Below are 22071 nucleotides of genomic sequence, written 5' to 3' on the forward strand. Positions count from 1 at the left end.
CCCTCCCAGTTTATTTCACCTAATTGACTGCCAATAGCTTACCACAGGCAAACCGACTGCAGATCTGCAATTGAGAAACTGATGAAAGGAGCATTTTCAAGCTGAGGCTCATTCTTTTAATCCTCCCTCACTCCTATTTTTTTTTTTTCCATCTCCAGTTGGGATGTAATTTTAAGCACAGATGGATTAACTGGTTCCATTGTCTGTAGACGTCATTGGACTATGGCACTGTTAATCCGTACAGCAGCATGTCTAATTATCATTACAAAGTGTCTGAGAGAACTATAAAGACCAGCAGGGCATCTTCTCACAAGCAATTAACATAAATTGATAAATGAGTAATTTGAATCCGCTCAAGGCGCTCACATTATGAATAAAATCAGAAAGGACAGGTTCTTGTTTCGGCTACTTCTTTCACTTAGTCGGAAGGGCAGAAAACATGAGAAATATTCCAGACTTAGTGGCAGGGGAAATGAACTCATACAGTGGAAGGAATGTATGGTTCAAAAAGTTCATTAATACAAAGCAAATGACTTATGATTGACAACCAGTCACAAGCAAGTAGTATTAACTTTTTTAGCATATTTAAAAGCACATTCTTAGTGAAAGGCTATTAGAACACTGTGTCAGACAATTAATGCTACTTCAAAAGCAAGTGAAGTTTCTATTCAGTAGCTTGCTAATTTAAAATTCATGAAAGATTCACAAGAAAGGGAAAGAAAGAAGAATGAATAGTTGTAAAAGCTCCAAGAACTCAAGTGTCACAAGAAGCATGAGGAAAAAGTATCTAGCTCAACTGACATACAATACCCATAAATAAACAAGCAACTCTCCTAAAACTGTATTTCTTGCAGAAAAAGTTTTGTTACATGCAGCACTGCTGGACAAAATTATGTTCTGACAAAGTAAACTATTACCTTTATCTCTGCTAAAATCGGTGTGAAGCAAAAACACTTCAGCAACACTGGGCATAAAAACAGTGTTAGATATCAAAACATTAAGTTTATTTGAAAAATAGCAAAGCAGTAAGATATGAAAGCAAGTTATACACACTGTAGGAGGTAGACCTGGAAGGCCACGTACCCCGATGATGGCATTCAATTCAGCCATGGTCACTTGTTTGGCACGTTCTACAGCTTGGGCCACTTGTTGCTGATGCTGTTGAAAGAAGAAGGGGTATAAGAATTTGTGTTAAGGTATTACCACACCATATCAAACCAGGATCACAAATACTTGAAAAACCAGTTTGTCTGCAGAAGCCCACGCTACCCATTACAAGACATCTCATGTGGGTAAAAGGTAACTGTGCCCTATTTTTCATGCATACAAAAGGCAACAAGAGACCTGAAGTCAGACAACTTATCTCTTATCCTACATCCCTTCATTATTAGTTTTCTGGCAAATGAATAATCATTTTAATTGAGCTGACAGGATAATAATGCCAACTTTACAGTAGTTTTGATTTTAACATTTATAGACTCTGTGCCCACATAGTAAAACCAACTGAAATTTCAAACAGGGAAAACTGATCAAGAATTACAAATACTCTTTGTACAAATGTAGTGTTTGAAAATAACAAGTTTCAAAACATAACACCAGCTGCCCACAACGTGCTAAAATCACAGTCATTGTGCCCAAATGTACGTTTACAGACTTAAATATTGTTTTGCATATGAGCTAAAAACCTCACCTTTGATATAAATTATGTAGAGAACATAAGCATGCTTATTTTGCTGGATCTACACTTGACAACTGAATCTAACAAACAATCACCATGACTAGAAATAAAGGCATTTTCTTGTATCACTACTATTTTACAGACTCCCAGTCTCCTCAGGCAAAGAATGAGGCTGAGCCGTCGTCACTAGTTTGAACTCGGATTTGATTTGTTAGATCAATTAGAACGGGGTTTGCACACTTCACTTATAACAGATGTTCCTTACATTTGTGTAGTGTAATAAAATTAACATCTTAAAACCAGCTAATTTGCAAACAGAAAAACAACATAATTGCACTTTAACAGCTGAACAGTTTTACTTACTTCCTGAGACAAAAATGGGATGACTTGTGCACAAATTGTATTCAATCTCTTCGCGATTTCTGTCTATAGAGGCAAACAAAGTATTTTTATTAAAAACTGCATTTTAGGGGGTTTGACACACATTAACTAGTATATAGGATTATATTATATTCAGACAGTGAAGAAAGTAAGAAAAACATTACCCATTTTTCATACTACTGCAAATATAAATACTTTATATATTAAGCCTGGACAAGGAAAGATTTTGATACCTATCCTAGGACATCTGCCATGTCTAAAGCACCTAATCTGTATACACATTAGGCACAAATCTGGTCTTTGTATATAGTTCATTAATAAGCAGAGCATTTTTGAAATCCATTAACTCCAAGATGAAGCCTTTTAAAAGGTAGATTTATTATTACTCAAATTATCAAGCAGCATAACATGAAGGCAACAGGCGTAGAAGAAAAATGCTTCTTTCATGATCAATTTTATCTGCCTATTAGAAGGTAAAACGACAGAAATGTACCATTGGGAATACAAAAGAACAACTATAACAGAGGTGATGAAGAATGGGGACAAAAAGTACAGACTTCTAAAATCCATATTGAAAGATAATTAAAATAATGCAAACATGGGAAAAAAATCAGATCAGAAAATGTGATAGTCTCTAATGGCAAATTTTTTAAACCACGAGCAGCAGGAGAACAAGGTAGAACAATCTGGAACCAGTAAAGAACACAACAATTCTTCAGTGAAATCAACAGAGATTACAGCAGGACAAAGAGTCCGAGTCCCACTTTTCAACAGCTTTATATATATCTTGTACTTCTGTATCTCCCATTTTGGCGTGTCTACCTAAACACTGCTTTCCTGGTGGGGTAAAGGGATCTTTTGCTCTCATTACTCAGTGTTATCAGTGTTTACAGCCTTTCAGACCTATACATCAGCCCATTAATTCAGAACCACTATTATAATTAACCCTTAAGGTACCTATACAATTTCCTTAGTCTTCCTTAAAAACTGCTATTTCAGTCACCGTAGCACAGTTGTACAAAATCAAAATCAGCAACCAGACAACAACACAGCTTGTGTAAAAGACACTGAACAACTCCTGTCAATCTGTTGTACAATTAACCCATGAAGTTACTTCTTGGTTAGTTGGTTTTATTTTTTGTATTTTTCAAGACAGAAGAAACAAGTGGTCACTACTGTGGATCATCAGGCCTTCTGTGAAATGACATGTATTAAAGCTGAGCTAAGATAAACTCCCTTAAGTCAGACTAAAACTGTTAACCATCTCCCAAGACTTTTCCTGAACCTTCCCATAATTCTGAGTTTTTTAAAGAAGACTATGATATGTTGATCTTTATACATCAGTCATGTAACAATTGGGATACAAAACCCACCCCCTAGTTTTATGTCTCAGAAGACAAGTGATTTGGGATCTAAGTATAATTAGCAAGTTTTAATACCTCCTTCCCAACCTCTGACAGACACAGGGAAAATTCATGATGGCATCTAGATCTGTAAAACACCTTTTCTCTCTCAGGAAGAAGCACTCCACCTGACCAAAGCCTGATATTTGACACACCCACTCTCTAATGTTTTGCAGAATCTTCCAAGAAGTTCTGGGATGGTTTCTATCTAGGATTAAAAGATTTCCCTTAACTAAGGGCAATGGAGCAACAAAAAAAGTAAAATTTGCTTTACAGGAAATCTTTACCCCCTACAGCAAGGTGGTAAATTATTTTCAACTGAAACAGCTATCACTGCACAGAGTACAGTGGTCTTTTCCATTCTGTATGGCCACAACTAGACAGTACATCTGTAATTCCATGTTTAGCCTTTAGTACTACATACATAATAGTAAAGTCAATAATTGGAATTTGCCAGCTTAACTATCACTAGTTATCAGACTTAACTGTTACCAAACCTGTCGACATTTCTCTGTTAAAGAGAAAAACAAACAAGCAAACAAAAAACCACAAAAAACACCATCCCACACAAAAACAAACCACATGTACTATTGGGCGTTTTTCCACATACCTAGTATATCTCTCCAGAAAGCAGGGTACATCATGGAAAGGTACTCTGTTGCACAGCAATCTGTTTGGCTGATGTTTAGCTAGGATGTTTAAGATCCAAGGACTTAATTGCATAGACCAATGGGATTAACTTTGTTTTTCAGGAAGAAACAAGTATGAATCATAGCAGGTGACAAGAGAGGATAAAGAAAGAATAAAGTAAAGAAGTCACTCAGTGTCTACTGGAAAGTTCTTTGACCTGTATGGTCTACACAAAACTCTCCCTATTCTGATGTAAATGTCCTTATTGTTGCTATAAGGAAACAAAATGCAATCCTGTTTTTAGTAGAGTCTGTAAAACATGCAAATTGTCCATATTATTGTATTCTTCTGTCCCAAATATCTGAGCTACACTGTAATAATACAGCATATATGACATCAAACAGTAAGATAAAAGAATGCAGTCTCATATGCATCAGGTTATAATTGCCTTCCAATGAAAGTCAGTTAGATGTTTAAGTTATTTTCTAAAAATTATTATTTTTCTAAAATAATCAACTTTCCCCCTTTCCCCACCAATCTTCTGTTGAAGTTATTCTCAGTACTACCACACCTGATTTAGTATCAGAACAGAAAATAAAAGTGTATTTTCCTTAGTTTATCTTTACCAAGGCTAGGTATCATTGATGACTATATATGAATAGCAACCTTAATTCAACTACAGTGCTAGATAAACTTAAATGTATATGCCATAAAATAAATTTATTTTGAGATTTCTTGCTGTTGTCACAAGTGCCAGTCAAGAGACATCTACACTGAAAACTAGAATGCCTATTCTATTAATCATAAAAAATCTGCTTGCATTTAAAAAGCAGTTTGTCTAAGAGTTTTCACACATGTTTAAAGTACTTAAAATCATTTCTCTACTATGCAATTTATGCACCTCCTGTTTGCTGCCCTCTAATATTAAGTAAAAAATATTTTTATTCACAAACAAATATTTTTGTTGTCTAGCAAGTTGTAAAAGTTAGGTTTTAATGCACAATTGATGTAATTTTGCTGATCAAGAGTTGCAAGAGGTTGTTTGCAGAACTGAGAAAAGGGACATTTGTTGCTTTAAATGTAAATGCAACAGTTCAACAGACAATGTACACTTGCTTTTTAAGGTGAATAACCCTTGAGTATGCATGCGCATGTGTCTGCGTATACACATACATTCTGGAAAGCAAAACCCCTTTCTCAAAGAGTCAAGGACAGTTTCCTTAATCAAGACTAGATATCAGTAACTGGAGTCACTAGAGTAAGCCCCCCACACCTAGGGCCCATGAATTTGAAAGTCTTAAAATAAAATAAAGGTACTTATATTCTGTTTCTAGAGGCCTTCAAATGTAATGTAACTATTACCTAACTGGTAATCTTTAGACACATAGACAGGTCCTAAGGATGAATAAACAAAGGAAATTTTGCAGAAAGCTGCTCAAACGTAGACAAACACAACTAATTGCCCGTGTTCTGTGGCTCCTTGGTAAAGCAGGCTACAGAAGCCTGCACCTCTCGTGAAAGTCCTCTGAGCTCTATGGCAGCTCTTAGCAAAGCATCTGAAGTGCCCTTAATCGTTCGTGTTCTTAATGCAGAGCCTCTTGAATACATTCATTTCTAATAGAGAACTTGAGCATGAGGCCCATCAAATAACAAAACTACATCATTCACTGGTTCTTGCTGCTGTAATGATTGTCTTTTGATTTATTTGCAAATGACTAGCTTGTCAGACCCCTCACTGAAGTGCTACCCTCCTTTCTGAAGTATCATTAAAAATTAACATGAAGGAATTCAGCTGCATTTTGTAAAATTAAGTTAAGCTGATGGATCTCTTTCTCTTGTGTAATTTTTTTGCCTCTGTTCCATTTAGTTAAGGACTTAAATGTTTTGACCTAACCATGGCCAAACTCGAGTGTTTGTACTTAAGTTTGTCTTGCTCACTTGTTAAAGTGAATTCTTAACATAGTAACAAAGAACAAAGCAGTCACACTAGTTACTAAATATATTACTCATTTAAATAAGGTACTTTACTAGGGACTTAAGTTTCTTTGTAGAACTGAATAGTTTTCCTTCTGCATTGTTAGAAAAAAGTATTCACATGATTTTTATACGATAGTTTATTCCAGATAATTTTGCATCTTGATAGCCTGTACTTTCCAAAGCTCCACATATCATACCTAAATCACCACAATGTCTTGAAAACAACAGATTTTTGCAATGAAATTAAAAAGAAATATAATACAAGTATCCAAATTCTATTTCATAGCATAACGAACACCCACGTGTATTTTAGTTCTAATGTAAGAACCCCTAGCTTATGGGAACCAGCAGTATAACTTCTGAGTGAAGAACACAAGACTTCCTCTGGGAACTGCTTAATCCCCTTTCAGCTTCAGAGGTTTCAGCAGGAGTAATTTTTTGTTTGCTCCAACCAGTGTCTATCAATACATATCCCTGAAGTAGTAACTTCAGCTATATCATCCATGGTGATTTAAGACAAAAATTAAATTAGTTTTAGCAATCACTTGTGCGGCAACAGCTGCTCCATTATTATTGCTGAGACCCAAAGCTGTCCAGACTTTATTTTACAAAGCAATGATTAGCTAAAAATGTCCATTTTTGTCAGAAGCTTGTTATTCTTTCCTGCACTGAACTTCCACAAAGTTAAATCAGACCTGAAAGCACTCTATCACCACTCTATCATTTATCCGATAAATGGCTTTAGGTATTCTTATTTATTAAGTTTTTATTTATGCTATTATTTTGATCCAATTCTCAAAATAATTTTTTAATAAAAACAGAAAATACAGCTTAGGAACAACATGATTAAAAATAAAGCAAAAACCTAGAATTGTGATAATACCAAAGAAGCATGTCCTAATTCATTCCCTTCAAGCAAAAGAATGAGAGAATCAGCCTTTACTGCAAAGAAAAGAATATGCTGTTAAAACACATTCACAAAAGCTTTAGAAGGCAATTCTTAAGCACTTTGCCTCTGCTTACACTTTCAAGACTCTTCAGAAAGCCAAGTACAACACTGAACTCCTCCTGGAAGGAGAAAATTAACTTCCTGCCATTTACAACATGTAACACAGTAATCCACTGGGGAGGAAAGGTCAATGTTGCACTTTTGGCCATTACTGAATCATCGGAGATTATCTGTGGAGGGGATAAGAAGAAAAATGAAGCCTATGAGAATACTGCAAATGGCTTGACCCCGGCCCAGTTTTCATCTCTATCTGTCTATAAGGCATGTGAATAAAAGCCCTCTTTATGGGACATGCTTGACCATTCCTTTTTAATCCCTGCTGCAAGCCAGAACTCATTCAAATATCCAAAGACTTGTGAAATGCACTAAGAAACTGTATACTTTAGTCTTGTACTGAAGTTTAATATCCATTTAGTGTTTTAATTTTTTTCCAACAGTATCACTGAAACAAGCAGTGTGTTTAAATGACAAACCTTTTACTCTTTTTGTGATCAAGATCTTAAAAAACAACAGAAAGCACACACATTCAGAGAGTAATTACAGAAAAAGACTTATTTCACTGGGTTTCGCTTTCTGCATGCTTTGTTACTTACTTACTGTGTTACTTACTATAGGAAGACTTTAGCACCTTCAAAACTTTGTTGCTAAGAATTCAGGGGATGAGGGGATGTTGGAGTTATAATTAAATCGCAAAACTTAAACACTCAAAAGCTTCAAATGATTAAGGCTAGCATTCTGTGAACTTTGCTATTCATGAGTTATTGAATCCAGGTTGAGCAAAGAGATATGCATATATTATGAATGCCCTTTTATTTAAAATTAATACACTACATTCCATTTTGGAAACAGCTGCAAAAGAAAAAGAAAAAATAAAGGCAACATGCCATTTAAAAGTTTAGGTCCCCATAGTATATCAATGTCAAACAACAGCATGTCAAGCTAAGATTCAATTCAGGTAAGTGCCACTGCCAAATTTTCTTGTTCCCAGACGTGCTTTAAGATTATTTTATTGCTTAAAATTTAATTTGTTCCAACTTGCGTTTCCATGACAACGTTGGCTAACCCTGCAAATCATTTGGGTAATTGGATATCTTATCTTTCTATTGCTCTCAAATCCAATGATTCTGGAAGAACTGCAGCAGCCAATCAAATTTACAGGCCTCCTGAGTAATAGACTTGCACAAGTAGCCACATCCATCTCCCCTTTACTGGCATATTAACCAACCTGTGACAAACTGTGGAAGTCGGCCTTCCAACTGTATTTTAAACTATAAACACTGTCATCACTAATACTCTAACCAATAGGAAGGAATGGGAAGGTTTATTCACAACAGATACTTGATATTCAATCTGACAAGAAGCAATGGGCAGCATTCATTTCAGCAACAGAAATAATCTCTGTACTTTGGGCATAAACTTCAGTTTAGCATGACATATAATTCATAAATACAGTTTTCCTTCTGCCCCACATTTTAATTGTGAGATCAGTCACCACAAGATGATATTAACATGCCAGACGACTGAGATGAAAAATCTTTAGCAATGAAAAAAATCAAACCACCATATCATAAGTGAGAGTGGGGAAAGGAAGAACTAGCAGAAATATTAACAGAATAATAATTTAAAATTATAAAGCCACAGAATGCTACATAGTTTCCAAAATGAAATTAAAGGGCTTTAATTCAGTACCTAAACTACTTTTATCTGAATCCTCTTAGATGTTTGTTTAAATTACAGAAAGGTCACATTAATTTAAACATAAGCTACACATGATGCACAAGACAACAGCTACACTTGCCAAATATCTACTACAGATCTGGATCCCATTCAGTTGTAAAGTGACTGGATATATTTCAGACGTGTAATTTCAATGCTTTATAATAACAGAGAGAGGCTCTGTGTAACTCTCAATGAACCACAGTACACAACTGCCCGTCCCATTTACAGCTGTAAATCCTGTTGAAACAAAGCCAACTGGCAACAAAGAATCTGTTGTCAGGATGTCAAAGCGTTCCTTTTGCATATCTTCACTATGTCAAGACTCTTCTAAAACATAGCTAAAGAGAGCAGTTACCACATTTCTCCTTTAATCTAACTTCAGCCCATCTTGCTTAAGTACTCAGAACTACAAAAGGTGTGTTTATCTAAATTTTAGTTTCATTGTTTAGTTTCCAAGCCTAAGCTAACCTTAAATACACACAGAAGTATTTAAATCTCTTAAGTGAGCACACAGCTTTGTTCTACTTTCAAGCTGTTCTCCAGGACACAGAGTTCCCACTTTTATTTAGATTCCAAGAGATGCTAAGCGAATCAAAGGCTGACTCCAATCCAGAAGAGGTCTTTGCCACCTTTGCCTCCCGGGACACAATTTCTTTGAACCATACTGCAGACATCTACAGACCTGCCAAACACCTCAACAACTAGTCAGGCAGAAAACATTACTATAATACAAAATGGGAAAGGACCAGCTTAGTAGACCACTACATCAGGGAGCTACATAAACTCACAGGAGGCATCCATCCAGTAGGAGAACAGCCCAAAGCATCAGGAGAACCAAGATGCGAGCAGAGGTTTTTGGGTGAAACATAAGCTATCAATGGGTTCCCCACTTCTCATCTGACTACACTCTAACAAGTTGTTATGGTGCTCTATAAGCAGCATGGTCTCCAGAATTATCCAGAATCCTGTGCAGTATTATCTTTAAGGTCACTAAGACCTTGATTTACTCTGGACAACTGAGCGACACTACACTACATGGTAACAAGGAGGAGACAAAGAGACGAGAAAGATAGAAGATCATAAAAAGTATATCTGTAACTGCTACACTCCTACCAGTTAAGAGCAACAATGGCTCTTCATTTAGTTTAGGATGTTATTTTAAAACTACTTCCTATTTTGCTCTCACTCCCATAAGCCACACTGGAATTTCTGCAAATATCTTTTTGGTATTTGTCACACTGAACCACTTGACTGAGATGGCAGTAGAAAGTCAAAGTTCTTACACAGCTAGAGAAATATCTGGAATAATGGTTTCTAAAAAATCAGAGCATAAAGTTCCTCAAACCAAGCACATACATTTACAGTACGCAAGTCAATAACAAAGCTCCTAGTCAGGGTTCTGTCCTTATCAACATTCAAGTAAGACTGTTACAGCAGTAGGACTAGAATTTATTTACAAGAACAATAAGCATGCCATCCAACAAAAGAGAAATATTAAGATAAGGGTCTAAATCATGGAAAGGGAAAAAATAATCAGTATGCTACAATCAGACTTTAGAAATAACTACCAAATTAAGCATATCAACTAAGTCACATATACTACTCTACTTTAAATGTAGTTTCACCATTTTAAAACGGTACTTAGTATATTCACTGCTCAGTTTCAAAAATCTATCAAGTCAGAAAAACAATTTAAACACTCATTCATATCAATGCTTCAGGTGCCATCAGATGACTCACTAATGAATAACAGGATAAAAAGGACTGACAACTCCTTTGATAGTAACCAGCTGAATTACCCACCACACACGATTTGCAAAGAAGGGGAACGTAATGGATATTTTCACTGTGTGGAGAAAAAGGTTTGCAAATCTTTCAGCAAAACTCTGGGAGCATGACAGTAAATTCCTTACCATTTTATTATTTTTAAAATATATTCTGTTGCTTACAGAATAGAAACAATAGTAAAAAAGACCATCTAAACTGCATTCTAATAGACAAGAGTGCACTGAAACAGTCCGAATAGAAACAAATTTGATTAAGATTGAAAACAGTGCAATCTATTATGACTGGGAAAGGAAGGAAATGAAAACCAAGAAAAACTTCAGAAAAGCACATCCCAAATGGTAAGGTCAGCTTCGTAGGACCTCCTACTGATAAGGGAAATCAAATGGCATTATGGAGAGGCAACATTTTTTTTTTGAAACAATATTAAGGACATGGATGACAGCTAATAGATTTACACATGGAGGTGGAAGGGACAGAGGAAAAACAGGAAGGATGGAACTGTGCCAAGAGACGAAATCCCAGAGTCTTCCCTGACTTCAAACAAACAGGAAAGCATACATTAAGTGGAAGCTAAATCCAGTGAGGCAGTGTAAACATTCTAAAATCCATACGGAGTATTAGCTACTGTCTTCACATTTTGGTCAAACAATTCCTCTAGGCCTGAAACTCAAGGACACCCTACTGCCTTAGGCCCTGAAAAGTATAAACAAAAGTGAGCTGGGAGGAGCAAACTGGGGGTATATGACTCCACTACCTGAAGTTGTAATTGGACAATTAACCCCTGATATGTAAATGGACCAAATTTAAATCTCTCTGAAAAACTCCTGCCCATCACCCATCTTGGGTGCAGCTCCTCTTGGAGGCTTCTGACTGCCCAAGGTGTGTCTACTGAAGGCCTTTAATAATATCCACATTTATTCTCTTAATCTTGTCTAGCCTCTATTCTAAGTAGCCACTCCAAGGCATCAAAACAGCAAAGAAATGTGAGGGAGAGTTCCAAGTAAAATATCTTCATATTGACTAGATCTGATGAAATACAAAAAGCACATTAGCGAAGAGTGAGCAGCTAATGGACACCTTGCAGAACCTCAAGAGTCAGATGGACAGGAAACTGTGAGAGGACAGTGCCTAACAAAAAATGAAAGAGCAAAGAACTCAGCTTAATTACACAACTTCAGGCATTAAAAAGCCTCTTACCCACAAAAATTGAAGTGAAACAGATTAAAAGAACACAGCTCAGAAATATTTTTCAGTAGAAAGCATAAGAATTATGCAAAGTCGAAAAAGTTAAAGTAATTACAGATAAGAGAGGCAGATGATGTTAACATCTTTGAATAATCTTTTAATCTGACAGTCATAGCATTATTAGGAACAACACTAGCAAAAACTTCATGGGAACAAGGACAGAAGTGCTTTATTATTAAACCATGTATGGATAAAATCAGGTTTGGGGGGTTTTTTTTGAAACGAAGAAGTTTAGCATTCATGATAGGTCCAGTATTTTTTAGTATTTCCCACTAATGAGCATAAAGATCTCTTCATTTACCCTAATCCTCAATTTGCAAAGAGTTTCAAGCTGAGAAAGAGAGTATATGCTGGAGAATAGCTTCAGAACTCACTTTACAGTGAATGGAAAAATGGACTGAAAAGTAAAAAGGACAGGGATAAAAGCCCATAGCATTCCTAGACAGGAACATAAAAGAAAAGGAAATAATGGGCCTTAGGAATGAATCTCTTGGTCACAGAGGATCAGAAGTTGAACATAAGTCAATAGCAGGCTCTTGCAGAAAAGGCTGCTACCACAGTAAGCCGTATTCTAAGTGAACCTTTATGCTACTCAGCGTGGCATTTCCTCCCCTGGAGTACTGTACTTCAGCTGGGCAACACCATTCAGAGAATGAGCACTCAGCTTTAGAGGTATGCAGCATGATTCTGGAAGGCAGGGGAATTTTGCTCTCCTCATTCAGGGTGAAGAAAATGCATAGTAAAGAGCTGAAGATACAGCAGAAAAAACTGAAATTGTAACTGAAGAAGCACTTCAACAGCAAGGACATAAAAGCAATCTGCTACCTGAAGAGCTTGAGGGTTGCCACTACTTTTGAAGTCTTTACTATCAGATAGAACAAGCAACCTATCAGCAATGACACTGATATAAGCTGATCCTGCTAGAAGGACACAAGGAGGCACTAGGTCCCTGCTAGTGACATGATACTAGAGCTCATATTACAGTTTGAAGAAATAACCAAAAGCATCCTAAAAGTCTTGTTGAAAAATTTGCATTTGTTTAACTGACTATTTATAATCACCATTTGAGGCCACAGACAGCTAGCCTAGTTTACTATCTGAAAAGTAATGGCTGGAAATCTTATAACCAGTTACAACAATAGAAATTCAGAATGACCTCATACCCTTACACCTTAAAGAAAGATGAACGTTTTAGCTTTTTTTAACAAAACAAAAAGCTTTGTTGTAAATACAAACTGTTGGAGAAAAAATACAATAGAATGATCTTTCTGAAGTCATGTTTCCCAAGAAAGTGTAGGATTTTCATCCCTTCTCCCCAGCTTAATTCAAATTTCTATACTTAAAGTTGAGATTATGTCTTAAAGCAGAGAACATGGTATTTCAAGGCTTTTAGAACACTTGAGAAACCAATCCATAAATAGGCAAATTTTCACAGATCATAAACCCCATCTATTTTGAGATGTCCTTTCTTTTTCCTGAGCTAACAGAAGCATGTTCTCATAGACTTAATATCTTACCAAGATGCAGCTCAGCAAGCATACCCATTCTTGTCCCCATTCTCCAAAATGAAAGCTATCTTTTGTTTTTTCATGCTAATCCATAGAAACCTTTAAAATGGCACAAATAGAGAAGGCAGCATTTTGTTCTCTAAATCAATGTTATCCTCAGACATCAACTAGATGTTCCAGCACACAGAAAGACCAGTCCTTCCCTTCTAATTCAAAAATCCATACTACCATTGCCCTTGCAAACTGCTAAACAAGCAGTATCGGCAATGCACTTGTGTTCTGCAATATATTTACTGCAAATCCCAACGGCTTGCCTCCTAATGCAGTTTTCTATTGTGTCTGTTCTTGTCAATACAGTGACTGGTCACCTTACAAGTAAGTTGCTTTGATCAACTGTTTACACAAACATCAAAAAGCTTCAAGACAAAGAAATAAAGACCAAACAGAAAAAAAGAGAACATACATGTTGCTGAGGGAGGGGGACAAAAAAAAAAAAAAAAATCCAAAACCCCAAACAAACTAGGAAGTATTAAACCAAAACACAAATTAGCCCAAGTTTTCTGTTTCATTATCACATAACCAAAAAGGCTAGTTAGCTCTTCAGACCATGTAAGTATAAAATACATTCAGACAAACAGCCCTGACATAAGCTTATCTAACAACCCTCAAAGAACTTTAATCTGTAATTTAATCATCAGTGCTAATTTGTTCACAAAGAGCAAATGTTCTGAAGAATATAAAGAAAAGGTGGAAGTGACTTAGCCAATCACCAATTAGTGACTACACTCTTCTAACACACTCTGCAATTTCTCATTAGACACAGAATATTATCATTATAAAAAAGTTCAGGGACACTCACCAAACGTATTAATTTCCTGAACTGATTTCACCAAACTAGAAAGTGTACTTTGTAAGTAGGCTTGCTAACATCTGAAATAATACTCAACACTCAAAACAAAAGAAACCTGAACAGCCCACCTTGATGATGTCAAGATTCATACAAACCTATGGAAACAATATTAAAATCTCTAACTTGAAAATATAATCACAATACTTTCAAGTGAAATTGGAATTAAAAAAAAAAAAAGCAAGCTTATAACATTATTTCACAGGGTTGTACTATTTTAAATTTTTGTTTTGTTGGAGGTTTTTGTTTGTTTGTGTAGCACTAGGGCTGAGACAGCCTCAGGAAATAACTGATTTTAAGTCTAACCTGATTTAACTAGAGTTCAGTTAAGATTAAACTCAATTTCAGCAAGCTGTAATCCACTTTTCAGTCACCTCCAGCTCTATGCCACAAACAGTTCACTGGTGGAGTTTCACAGGGGCCTTGGCTGCAATCTGTTTTACTAATATGATCAGCAGCACAGCCTAGAAAAAGCAGCAAGCAGCACGTAAGAAAACTTACTCCATAAAAGAATTAGAAAGAAAGCATATACAAAGGCTACAAGGAAATAGAAATATATTTTATCCATAAGAAAGTAAAATCAACAGCTAAAGAATTGCAAAGAGACCTTACAGAAGTAAATGGGCAATGAAACAATTGTACATGAACAAAATTTACACACACTAGGAGTAGACATCCCTAGCCATGTAAAATGATGGTTCCTGAACTTACAATTATCATTCATGAGCAAGAACTCAAATGTGAAAGGTGTCTCCAGCACTTCAGCATTTCATGGCAGTCAAAAGACAAAACTTGGAAATTTTACTGAAGAAGAAATAAAAATTAAGAAAATAAACAAAAAACATCCAGAAAACAGAAAAAGGTGGCAACACAAATCTCTGGTTCACCAGCATCCTGAGAACTGCATATAGTTCTAGTTTCCTTATTTCAAAAGTCTAAGTTAAAAAATAAAAAAAGGTTGAATGAAAAGCAAGGAAAGTGATCAAAGAAAGCTACACAGCTGTTTAAGCTGGGACTGCCCAACCTGGAAATGAGTCAACACAAATGGGCTGCAAGAGGTATAACATTTTGACTCCAATGAAAACACAGCTAGGTATCAACAGCTTCTGTTCTGAGAAGCAGTGGCCATCAAATAAAGACAGTGGAAACCAGGTTCAAAGCAAACAAAGGTGAGAGGTTGTCCTAAATCAGAATTAACTTTCTCCCTGTAACAGCACAGCAATGGTGGAAACACACTAGAAAGCAGTTTTGCAGAGGAGGGCTCTGGAGAGCAAGTTGAATATGCATCAGCCCCACACTCATGTGCTGATGAAGGCTACACCTCATGTGAGGACACAGGAGAATGACTGTAACCAACTGGCTGTTTGAAATTACTCCCCTTTCTGTTCCCCTTGTTTGGCAAGAAGGAAGATCTTGCTAAACCAGAGCAAGTTTCTAAGTGCCACCAGTAAGATGATCAGGCATCATACCAGGAAGAAAATAGCTTGATCAGCTTCAAGAAGAAGGGGATTAATGGGAGACAAGACCTCATTGCTGACAAAGAAGTGAATACAGGGAGGACTATGTCAGCTCCTTCTCAGAGGTGCATAACAGAAGAACAAAAGGCACATAATGGTTACCAGTGCGGAAAGGCAAATCCCAGTTGGTGAAGGATAAAATTCTTCACAATAAGGGCAGGTCAAACACTAGAAAGTGTTGCCCCGACATGTCATGAAATATTACCTCCAGAAAACTGTTTTAAGTAGAAACTTGATATTTACAGAACACAGGTTGTAAATTAAGCTTGATTATGGGACCAACTTGCAAAAACTTTAAAAGCCATAGCCTCCAAGTAATCTATTAAATTAGCTGTTTTGACAATTAAATGCTGATAAAATTATGTATTCTCCCCGCCTTTGTTTTTATCCATTCTGAGAGGAACTATGTATCAACCATTGTTCAAATACCTAGACTTAATAAACCAACTAAGAAGCATGACGCAGTAAAGTGACAACAGTAGTGTTCGACATAATTGCATTAGATATTCCTACATCTTACTCCAAGTAGAAAAGTAATTTCATTAGTTTCATTCCAAGCTGTTATCATTTTTAAAGGAGGTACTGTGCAGTCTTCTGATAAGTGCCAGTTGACCCAAAATTGGTTTTAAAGGCCTTTACTTTATGCCAGTGGTGATCTATTAAGCCTAAAGCATACGAATTTTCCATTTTACACGGGAGACACTGCCATTTTAGCTCTTTGCTGCAAACACTTAAGCTGAGAGGGACGAAAAGCAATTCAAATGCTCAGCTTGATTTGGTATAACAACCAGCAGAAGGAGGAAAACCATTAAGCTTTCCCCATGGAATCTGTTGTGACAAAAGGATATTGCACATTCACAAACCATCTCCCCCTCTTACTATTCCCCCCTATCCCAAAAGGTACCAGGACTTTTTTTTTTTTTCCCTCCAACTGAACACATACACAGAGCACATCAACAGATGTGGCAATGCAAGCTCCAGCAATGAAAGGGAAGTTTAACAATGTAGCTGGTAGGAATAGTGTTCCCCAGTCTGGCTCTGTGAGAAACCTGAAATCTGATAGACTTAAGTCTAAAATGAGAGATGATTTAACGTATGTACAGTGTTTACACTGTGACACAATTTTGAATTAAGTTCTATATGGAGCTGACATAATAGACAGTATCTGACAACATGGTTATGTGAAAGCCATATGGAGATGTACCTCACAGTGCCCTGAATCTGTCAGATAACACCTTCACAATAATGCTGGCCTTGAGCTTGAAACATGGTTCAAAAGTCACAAAAGCTGAGGTAATTACTTTAGTCTTTTCCCCTCTTTCAAACTGGCAAGTCTCTTTGTGGTTGAAATGGCTAGGCTGCTGACACAATTGTACTCATTTAGAAACCAAATACTTGTATAAGTACATTTTTTTCAGGGAAAAATACTGTGACAATCAATCCTACCACTTTCTCTTTTAAAGAAAAAATATTTTTGCATCTTTTGTGGCTGTGCCAACTGTGAAAGGCTCTTGAAATATTCACTGCACACCACCAAAACCTTAAGGAGTTTTTCATTCCAATAATTAAAATGTAGGAAAAAAGAAGAAAATTAATTTATCTTTAAATCCCTTTCAACAGCAAAGCCATCCTACTCAAGAGCTGCAGAGAGCTAACTAAGCTCCTTAATTCCCTCCTGTTTAACCCTCTCTTGAAGACTGATGTTCTAATGAGATATCATTAGAAGACTTTGTCTTTTGCCATGAAGCATTAGAAATGATTCCACAGACCAGTCCAGGATAAAACGGACTTGTAACTCCTGCGCAACTGGTTAACACAATGCAGCTTTGGAGTTTGTATACCTTTCTACAACAGGCAGGACACTGAATGACAAGTCTGCCTCCAGGCAGGTCACAGAGATGAAAAAGACACACCCAAAGAGAAGGAAACCTTGCCATAACTGCTGGGATAGCAGAAATCCAGACATTGTAGTAGTTTATGAGTCTAGCACTTGGTTCAGCACTGATAGATTTTTTTTTCCTGTGGCTGCCTGCCAGTGAATAAAAAATAATCTTGCACCTAACCACTCTAGACATTAAATGCACAGGAAATCTTATTTTCTGACTTACGACAGAAGATGACAAGCAGAGCTGGCAAAAATAAAGATGCAGTGCCCTAGGAGCCAAAGGCAGCAACTCTAAGTACAGCAGGATTTTTAACACCCAACCAACTCTTCATCTTGGCACTAACAGTTGATTCATCTGCCTTGCCAGCCACACATGTCACACTGGGGAAAATCTCACTTGGACAGACTAACAGAAAAGAAACTGAAGACCACACAATGTTCTTATTCATTCTGTTTTGTCACATATGAAAACAACATCTAAATCAACCTACATCTACCTAAACAAACCCTCAGGTGGTTGTTTCTGTTTCAGGAATGCAAAACTTGTTCAGTAACTATTCACCTTAAAATAGCTTCTAAGAATATGGCATAGAGTGCTTACATGAAACATGCTCTTAAGAAAACAATATTTGGAATTCTTAACTTTAAAAAGTTTAAAAACCTGCACAAAAAAAAGAAGGAAACAAAATCAAATCCAAACCAGACACAAATGTGTCAAAAAGATTATTTCCTGACCACTATACAGCCCCAGGTTGAAATGCAGCAGCACCTTGATTTAAGCACACATCATGCAGTTAAACACTGCAAAGAGACAAAGATAAATTTGTGAAGGAAGTCTTACCATGGCCATTTCTGGACTTAAATGCAACTATTCATATGAAAAGCTCTGCCAGTATAGCTGTTTGTGTATGCAAAGTTCACTTCAGTTAAAACCGTTTACAATAACATTCAAGTCTTGACTAACTTTATTTTAGTTAAATTATAACAGATTACTAAATTAAATGAAGACAGAACTGCTGACACAAATCCATCAGTACAAGAACTCAAACTCATTTACATGCAGGCTAACTGCAAGTACTTCATTTTATCTAAGTGACTGTACCTTAACAGTGATGTACACACCACACTCCATAAATAAGCTCGGCCACAGTGTAATTTTGTTTTTCTAAGAGCAGCCCAAGCAATCTGAAGAGTTTCACACAGAACAAGTACAGCATCCAAACAGGAGGAAGACCTTAAAAATGTTAAAGCTTGTTCACTGGAAAGTTTTCCCATCACTGCATTTTCCAGTAACAAAGATGTTTTCAGAAATGACAATTTTTTGTGTCCCCTGATGATGCCTTGCTAGCATTTGGTTATAAGCCATAAAGCAGGAATAATTTCAGCCTGTCAGGAGTCTAGCTAATGCCCAGTTTCCCCCTAGAGAGAATTCCTGTCAAATGTAATGAGAGCTCCAAAGGCCCTTTCTACAACATAATGAGCACTTAGGCCATGCTGGTGATCAGCCAGCAAAAAGCATCAATTTGAGCCTGGCTACACCCTTGGGGGTAGACGTCACCAGTTAGTAAGAATTATGATTACTATCTGTCAAAAGCCTCCTCAGAACTTATCGTTTGCAGCAGAAATTCAGAAGAATGTAATTGTTAGGCTTTTTTTTTTCCGTTTTGTTGTTGTTGTTTTTTGGGGGTTTTTTTGTTTGTTTGTTTGGGGTTTTTTTGTTTGTTTGTTTTCTTTTTTCTTCCTGTCATCTAAGGCCACCTACATACTGAACTGCAACACCATTTGGCATCCTCACTGCAGGCATCTGAATCAATAGCCTTGAACATGAAGGTGCTACTTTTACCAGAAATTAGAATTCCTTAATATGTAAAAGCATAGTATCGAGACTCACATCCAGAGAAATGTATTTATATCTTCAAAAGCCTATTTTTTTCTTAACAGCATGCACAGATCAAGTGTGCACTACTCTCCCCAACTACAACCAACATAGATATAATGCTCTGTCATAAATCTTAAAAGCTTCCTAAGTATCACTGCCTACTGGGTACATAATTCTAATTGCCATACATACAGAACACTAAACCTTTATATATACATATGTTAAGGTCAAAGTGGAAACCTTAGTTCTCAACGACTTTAATCCTGTGGGTTTAATTGATTTTACCTAAAGACAATTCCTAGTATATTAACTGAAATCACACATGCTCTTCAAAGACCTCCTGAAAATAACATCTATTTTGCAGTAGATGAGCTTCCTATACAGATACTGGCTTCATCACAGGTTACAGTATGCCAAGAAGTTGTTGAAGAGAAAAAATGCAAGAAAAAAAATCTCAAAATCATAAAGCTATGAAAAATCACCTCACAGAAAAACTTCTAAAACACAAGCCACAAGAAAATTAATTAAGCTACAGTACAGAACCAAGACAAACACTAAGCTTGCTGTTCTATCTGGCTATTTGGTGCATTATTTAAAAAAAAAAAAAATTAAAAAATGTTGTCATGGCTCCTTTTAATGGCATTTTGAATTGAAACAATCATACCTCCAGAGCCCTAAAGAATACCTATCCAGATTTGCAGATAGAAAGCTATCACAGAGCTACAATGCCACCTTACCAAGTATGATATTTTTAGGGGAAAACAAAACAAACAAAAAAATTTCAAATGATTCAGCATTACAAAAGCAAAATTCAACTCTGTAATTCACTTGCTTAATGAATGTCTTTGAATATACTGAAGATCTAAAGCCTGAACTAATCAATTTCTTCACTGTGCCCTAGCCGGTCAGCCATGCTCTTTAATTTAATGAAACAAGAGTTTTAGATGAAATAGCACATACACATCAAGAAAGAATTGTATTGTTGCACTTTGAAATGTGTCCAACTGTGCAACTTCATCTAATGATAATTTTTTTAAGAGGCCATCGATTTCTGAAAGACTTATTGTACTAGCATCTTGATGAAAAAGTGAATGTCAGCATATCTAGAGAATACTTACACCCTGCCATTAATGCTTTATTTGGCAGACAATGACTACTCAATTGAGGGTCCTCTGGGCTGTGCAATCATTTAGCTTTTCTTCTCTCATGAGGTCCTTAGTGTCTTGTTCCAGTTCAATACTCTTTTTATTCACCATTATAGTGGCCATAAGTGTGAATTTTATGGGAACTTGCAAACTCATAGTCATAACTAGAGCTTTCCAAGTCACTAATCTCTTCATACCTTTATAAGGCAGGGATTTGAGTAACTATGACTACATATGCTACACAGACATAGGATCAGTTCTACACGTCAGAGCCCCTACCAGTAACAAAACAAACCTCAAAAAAACAATGCAAAAAAATCCCCAAACTTGTAAAGTACTGAACTGCATTTTCAAAACCACAGATAACAAGATCTTTCTTTTTTATGCCACAGTCTTTCAGGACCAATACCAAAAAAGGCATTGCTGCTTAACCTAATCTACGCCTCATCTGACACGAGGTAGGCAAAGGTCTGCTAATCAGGCTACAAATCAGGCTATTGATTCAGACATGATACAGTTATCCGAGCATAAACAGCACAGCTACATTTAAATGTAGCAGACAGACTGCAGATTTTGTGGCTTAGAAAACAAAATGTCTTACCTGTTTGTGCATTTCAATGTTTAATCCATATGACATTTCATAGTACTGCAAATAAATGAACATACATTATTTTCTTATGCTGACTTACACTTTACTAGGAGATATTTACTGAAATAAAGACAAAAACAAATATACTTACCATCACATAATGTCTCTGCATTTCTGTCTTTTCGCTTGCCAGTTTCTCACATTCCAATTTAAGGCTACAAAATAGATTATGCTTTAATGTAACATGTCTCTCTTTTTTTTTTTTTTTTTTTGACAGAAGCTGCTAATTAGAAAAAAAAACAAACAAACAAACAAACAAAAAAAACCCACAAACCACCACCTCATAAACTAACTTGCAATATAGAAAGACTTAATTCATACTTGAAATAAAACAGCCAAAGAAGAAATTTACAGAACATTTCATGGGTGCTGTATGAGGCCTGAACTGTCTACAGAACCTAAACATATCTACTCTTCATACTTTGACAAAGAGCTGCTATTAAGTGCTACAACTTACAAGTTAGAACAAGATCTGAATTTTCCTGAAGTACTTCTCAGGAATAAGAAAAGGATAAAATAGAGGCATTTATTTCTATACAGGGTTTAGTAAATGACTGCCAAGTAATACCACTCACTTTTACAGTTACAACTTGAGCATAATTCTTACCTTAAATACACTCTAGCAAATGTTACCTTGCCCAGTGCTTCAAAACAGCTAATTTTGACTATCATTAACTGGTAAGCTTTTTACATTTTTGTTTTCATAAACAAAAATAAATTGCATTTGACACTTGCACAAACTTGCATCACA

General features: G+C 36.3%; 1 protein-coding gene across 4 annotated transcripts in view; it reads right to left on the bottom strand.

The window, feature by feature from the left end:
* The window catches only part of LOC120765157 (transducin-like enhancer protein 1), an 80206-nt gene that overhangs the window by 55156 nt on the left and 2979 nt on the right, over positions 1-22071 (bottom strand). For 2 of the 4 annotated variants that reach the window (XM_040089675.1, XM_040089674.1), the window contains exons 3-6: positions 21412-21475; positions 21273-21317; positions 2042-2104; positions 1084-1158 (exon numbers count right to left, since the gene is read on the bottom strand). In XM_040089675.1, coding sequence (XP_039945609.1) covers positions 1084-1158; positions 2042-2104; positions 21273-21317; positions 21412-21475 — 247 coding nt within the window. Of the gene's footprint in view, positions 1-1053; positions 1159-2041; positions 2105-21272; positions 21318-21411; positions 21476-22071 lie in introns of all 4 variants that reach the window. The other 2 variants (XM_040089676.1, XM_040089673.1) reach the window with 1 other exon arrangement.

Source organism: Hirundo rustica, chromosome Z (assembly GCF_015227805.2).
Source record: "Hirundo rustica isolate bHirRus1 chromosome Z, bHirRus1.pri.v3, whole genome shotgun sequence".
In the NCBI taxonomy this organism is placed as follows: Eukaryota; Metazoa; Chordata; class Aves; order Passeriformes; family Hirundinidae; genus Hirundo; species Hirundo rustica.